General features: G+C 35.1%; 1 protein-coding gene across 1 annotated transcript in view; it reads right to left on the reverse strand.

The window, feature by feature from the left end:
* LOC118737177 (jmjC domain-containing histone demethylation protein 1-like) overlaps window positions 1–5,479 on the reverse strand; it is a 5,638-nt gene extending 159 nt beyond the window's left edge. Inside the window, exon 1 of the mRNA XM_036467524.1 lies at window positions 4,012–5,479. Within this exon, the coding sequence (XP_036323417.1) occupies window positions 4,012–5,110 (1,099 nt within the window). The 5' untranslated portion in view covers window positions 5,111–5,479. The remainder of the gene's footprint in view (window positions 1–4,011) is intronic.
* Window positions 5,480–6,553: the final 1,074 nt, after the last annotated feature.

Raw genomic sequence — 6,553 nt, forward strand, 5'->3', positions numbered from 1 at the left:
GTCTGATGCTGGATTTCCACTAGACATTAAATGGCAAAAATGGTAATAACAACGTTGGGCTTTAAAAAATATTCGTGTCATTGCCTTAAAAAATTGTCTTAAAATTCATTTTCACGTTGCATTTTTTAAATGGCACAAATTTTTCTCATTCTAATGCCTGGTGGAAATTCGGCATAAGAAAAAATACATCTGAAAAAGACTTATCTCACAAAGTTGACATTGCTAGCAAATGCAAATAAGAATTGAAATTTTAAAACTAATTAATAAAATTATAGTTAGTAAAACCCGTGGAAAATTAACAATAAAATACTTTCTTCGCAAAATCTATAAGGAAGTTTTTCATTAAAAAAAAAAAAAACTGTGTACCAGCTATTCGTCACCACGCTGTACATGCATACATATATACATACGTACATATCGAGGGCTTTTATATTCAAAATATCCCCTATCTGCAATTTTCTGATATAAAAATCCATCTAATACTTAGCTATTTTAGATGTGTTATTGTTAATCTTATTACCAAGCTTTTTTTAACTTCCCTGCAAAAAATTGGGCGACTAATCTCTAAAGAGAGTATTCCGATATTACTCTCAATCGGGTACAATTGGGCATTAATTAGTCCCAACTAGTCTCATACGGGTACTAATGGAGCGATCAGTTCATCCATATAAAGAGATCAAAAGTGGTATTAGTCGCATGCTCCTTTGCGATTGCTCCCGGAGTCATCCCGGATTAGTCCCATTTTTCGCAGGGTTACTATTGGATTGCAAAGTTAGAATTAACATCAGTGATGACAGTTAAGACCCAGGTGAATTCTAACCAGAATTTCGGTTAATATAATACAGTTTTTCATTCCATGAGTAAATAAATACGCCAGCCAACATTTGTTGTATATACATATGTATGTACATATGAACCAGGGTTGTGCACTTACACAAATTTTCACATTTTTGACACTTGCATTGTAAATAATTGTAAAACATTGTAAACAACTGTAAATTGTTGATTAATTGCATTGTTTACAATTATTCACAATAATTTACAAGTAAAGAATTTATGTAAATAATGTAAACTAGTAATCATCCCCGAAAATCGGGGTGCTCCGTGGTCTAAAAAATCTACATATTTCTTTATTCTAAAAACTACATACATTGGTAGTTAACTTTAACATTGATATTTTGGCAAGTTCATACATAGCTGGCCATGCGTAAAGCAATCCTCTTGCTAGGGTTGGACCTTGAGATAAAAATCACGTAACTTCCGTGATCGTGCGTTCGAAGACATTACAGATTTTCCACTTCTTAGAAGCCTTTCAAAGCAATTTTTTAACGAACCAGCTAGCACATCAACTATTTAAAGAGTTTTATCTGTGTCAGGCAGAGTTCTAGAAGACGTACACGATTGATGTTAACCTCGAAAAAAATTATTTTTAAACAAAAATATGAGATAACGTCATTTTAAAATTACATTGAATGAATATTTATGAGTATTATTGATTCTATAAAATTTGTAAAAAAAGAACTAATAGCGCGTTCCTGCCAGGCAAGGCATTTGGCCAAGCTTTTATAACAATACTTGTGCGATGAAGCCTATTTATATGAAATGCTGTTTATATAAATAAAGTTTCAATTTGAAAACAAAAACGTCCGTGAGCGTGATTCGAAAAAAATATAACAGAACGTGAGTGTGCGTGTTTCACAAAACCATCAACGTGAGCGTGCGTGCGTGGTTCGCACCGAGACAAAATATTTACCAATATTTACATTGTTTACAATTATTTATAATAATTTACAATTACTTATAATTGTTCACAATTCTTTACAAATGTTCATTAATATCATCCTGTAAATATTTACATTATTTACAAGTAAAGAATTCTTGTAAATAATGTAATATTGTAAATAGTTTACAGATACAACCCTGATATGAACATATGTAGTTACATATGTACAGAGTATGTATGTATATATTTATTTGAGATATATATTTTTTTTTCAAACTAGGAATCTATTCTATTAAGGTTTCGTCAGGGGAAGCAATATACTTAATCAAGTTACAGCTGTACAGGCAGGTTCTGCAGTTCATTTACGAGTGAATTTCAACTTCCGCCAATTTTAATTTAAAAACGCATTTGATTGAAATTCACTCGGAAGTGAATAACCCACGATGTAGCGAACAAAGGAGGCGCATTCCACAAGCCGATTTTAACAATTTTGAAGTAAAAGTAAACGACGCCTCAGAAACCTTAAATGCACTAAAAATCCGCTATTACTTTCACCAAAATCACCGTTAAAACCATTTTCTTTATCAATTATTTTTATAAAACATATATTTTTACAATTCAACATAATTGAACCACATTTCCTATCGAAAAATTGAATGTTAAGAAAATTGCTCTGTTGGCAGTTTAGGCTTTGTTTACTTTTACTTGAGAAATTTCCTCGCTGCCGGGAATGCGGCATCTTGTATTCTATCATTCCTGTCTATCGTTACCTGTATCGAGTGAAGTGTTAAGTGTGCTCCGGTCGTTAGAAAACTATTAGGGCTGTTCCGGATGTTGGCAAAATGGTTTTGGATTTGCAGTTGGAATTGCATTTGCAAATTTAATGCTTGCATATGTATGCCATGTATGTACATATGTATGTATAAGGAGTTCCATAACAAGATGCAATAATTCCACTCTTCATTTTTCGGGCTTTTGTTTGTACCTTATGCCGTTTTCTTATCTATAAAAATGTTGACTTTTCCTTAACCTTTTCTTAGCATTTGTGCCAAGAAGCACAAGAAGCCCTTCTCGGGTATGCCTCTTAGAAAAGAAAGGCTTCACTTATGAAGGCCTACCTAAATTATCTTCCGGGAAGCAACTATCTGGCAGTAATACAATTTTTTTTTTTTCAATAATCTCAACAACTGAAGTGGATCTCCTCTGTTATGGAATTTCTCGTACATATGCAGTATAGGGCATTAATAAACTGAAATTTTAAGAAAAATGTTTTCATCATATCTAACAACTTTTGATAGAATTAGATATTATAACAAGTAATTGTTAAGCAAAAAACAAAACCGACTTCAATTCACATATAAAAATTTTAGATTATCGTTAATTTCTTCATGATACGACGATCGGATCTAAACCAAATTAATATGGGACATCCTGTGAGGTAAAACCTTTCCTTAAAAAAGAAATTATAGAAATCGGTTGATGTGGTCCAAAGTTATGCGGTAACATAGTACAAAAAAAAATAAAAAAATATTCCGACGAATTGATAACCTTTCTCCTTTTAGTGAAGTCGGTTAAAAAGAAATTTAATGTGGGAAAAATAAAAATTAGTTGACGTACACAACTAAAGGCAGATTTAGGAGTTCGAAAAATTTAATATCTATAATCATTGAAAAGTACTGTGAACTACAGTTTAAGGGTGCATAATTGTATTTCTTTCCAACCAGCTTGGATGTCATAAATAAAACCAGATATTGACATATATATGTATGTACATACATAAATGTATTTATATTCAGCGGTCATGTTTACTACTACTTTACTATATATACTTGCTATATAATCTTTATCAAACTACATACCTAAATACGCACACATGTATGTATTAACTTAAAGGTTTTTGTTTTCAATATTTTAAACTGCGCAGTTTTATGCATATTCTTTATGATTGCATATTTATAGTGTTTTGAATCTGGTTTCATCTTTTGGAAAACTAAAAGGATGTGGAGCAAGTATTGGAACTTTTTTAAACCAAGGACGAGCCTTTGCGTAATATTTTACAGCCGGGCTCTGTTTACATGTTTGCATACATACATAGTATCTGCTAGCTATTCATTTAAAACTGATAATTTGAATTTTTTAGACTCTGTGAAATCGAATTTCGTTTCATTCATAATTGTCCCGTCAACTATATTTTTTTTTTTTGCATATGTATTTATATATATTGGTTTTTCATTTTTTTTCATATTCTTTCCTTCAGTCATTCCAACTGCTTACTGAACCCATTCCACCTAAACTGGATGACGTTGTTGGCTGCGGCGTCTTCTGTGGTCGCCGCTTTTCCACCAGCTTAACGTCCTTTACACAGAGATCATGTTTTGACTCGGCTGCAAATTTTATCACTGCCTGCGTTGGCACCAACGGTACGTGCCGCAAATCCAACCAAATCAATTGCTCGCATTTAGCTAAATGTTCCAATGAAAACTCGGAAACCAGTCGACATGCACTCAAATTCAATTCCACCAATTTTGCGATGGCCGTTGGTGATGTGCCTATTTGTGCCACTCCAGCATCCGTTATACGTTGGCATGACGAAAGATCCAAATGCACAAGATTCGGCAGTGCTTGTGTTATATAGCGCAGCGCCACGTCAGTTATGTCCGTTCCGGCCAATTTGAGTCGTTTGAGATCTCGTAGACGTGTCTTCGAATCAGCTAACCCTGGTCGCGAATCCTTCGGCGGAGACAGTATATCACGAATTGCGGCATCGTTAAGACCGCGCACAAAACTCAGATCCAGTATTTGTAGTGGCGGGCAGAGGCAAGTGTGCAGAGCTAACACCGCCTGAATGGGACAATTCTGCAACGAGAGATGCTTGAGTGCTGGTAGACGTGCAATCACCCACGCTAGTTGCCGCTTGGCAATTTGTGTCCAATCAAGTATTAAGTGTTCCGGTTGACGTCGCACAATCGCCGTTAGCAGTGAGGCAGACAACTTGTGCTCGGCACAATTCATTGTCTTCCAGAGATCAGGATCCACGGCCACATTTGACCATACTTTGCAGACTGAACAGCAGGTGACTAGGGTCTCTTGGGGCAAATAGCGAAATATGATCTTAAGCAATGTAGGATCGAGCGCTAAATTGGCAGCACCCATGTGACTACCGCTTAAACTGCTACCTGCGGACGTCAAGTGACCAGCCGGTCGCACCACATACTGGGGCTTCTTAAGTACTCGCGTTGATGAGTTAAGCATTTGTTGAGCCAACTGGGAGCGTATCGAATTTTTTTTGCGCGATATTTGCGTGCCATTGTTGCCACTAATACCACCATTGCCGCCAGCGCTCACGTGACAATCCATGGATGCACTCGCATCAACACTATCCTGCATACTGCTGCACAAGCTCAGGCCGTCATCGCTCTTTCGCCTTTTGATGCGATCGTTGGTTGCGTTGGGAGAGATACCGGGCGAAGAGGTATCATAGCTGCGTTCAGTCTTCACCTCAATGTGGTGGTGATGCCGCTTAGCACCGTGCTTCCAGTGTGCAGCATTGGCTGTACAAGTCTCTATTTCCGATTCACTTGTGAAAACAAAATCATTGTACTGTCCAATAGGTGGTGGCAATTGATTGCTATCGTGATCATGTCCGGCTGTGACAATATTTGAACCTCCAACCGATGTACGTCGAACCTCCGACGACTTTTGGCGAGCTCGAAAGTGACGGGGCTGCAAAAATACGGTCAGTTAGTATAAACGTGGCAAAATGAAATGAAATATGTATGAAAAGGTATGGAAGTCTAAGAAGAAAGTTTTCAGAAGAAAATTTTATTTGCGATTTTCTGAGAATTACAGCCTTATAGAGGGTTATTGCCCGATTTCACAAACTTCCAACACCTTTATTTCAGGGATAAAAAGCAGTGAGAGCACCAAATTTATGAAAGATCATTTAAACATTTACACATAATTTAAAATAATCGGGCGGTATCGCATTTTTTCTGAAGTTTTACAAGAATCCAATTTTTTGGAAAAAAGTTTAATCTAAAAATCAAATCTAAGCAATTAAGCTTTTGCATTTTTTTTAACCCTCTATCCAATACCTCCGGGGATGTGAAAAATGCCCGTTAAAAGCGCAACCCTTTATTTTAAGTTTAAAAGCTCGCGCATCGCGGATTTCTATTTTTCAACTTTGTTTGATTTTTTTCTCGTCTTTGAATTATCTTACTGAAAAGTGCGATATATATTTTTGTAGGAAATTGGACGCTCTCCAAAAAATATTTATTATCATTTTATTATAAACCTACTGGTTTAACGGTTATTCAAACTTAAATTTAAATGTATGTCATTGCTACAGTTTTTTCTTCTATTTTAAGTAAAGTAATTAAAATTATCAATAAATATTGCAAATTTTTTTTACAAAAATGCTGCAAACTGTAATTCCCTGTTAGCAAAAGTTATTAAAATCATTAGGGCAATTCATCTAAGCGCGTAAATACCTCGTAACCACGTAAATCTCGTAAACTTACATAATTTTATATGGAAACCGGGGGTTTACGCGGTTACGAGGCATTTACGAAATCGAAATCAGTTGACGTGGTCCAAAGTTATGCGGTAACATACATAAAAAAAAAAAATAAAAAAAAAATAAAAAATAAAATATTCCGACGAACTGATAACCTCTCCTTTTTTGGAAGTCGGTTAAAAATGAAAATTTCATGAAGTACACGTAGTTTAACACCAATATCATAGGCTTAAACACATAAAGAAAAACTTTATTAAAAAAATAGATAAAGCAATGTTATGTAATTTTTTATACATATTATACATATTTGTCCA

This window comes from Rhagoletis pomonella, unplaced genomic scaffold (genome assembly GCF_013731165.1).
Source record: "Rhagoletis pomonella isolate Grant_MI unplaced genomic scaffold, Rhpom_1.0 Rhpom_scaffold_00001, whole genome shotgun sequence".
NCBI classification, from domain to species: Eukaryota; Metazoa; Arthropoda; class Insecta; order Diptera; family Tephritidae; genus Rhagoletis; species Rhagoletis pomonella.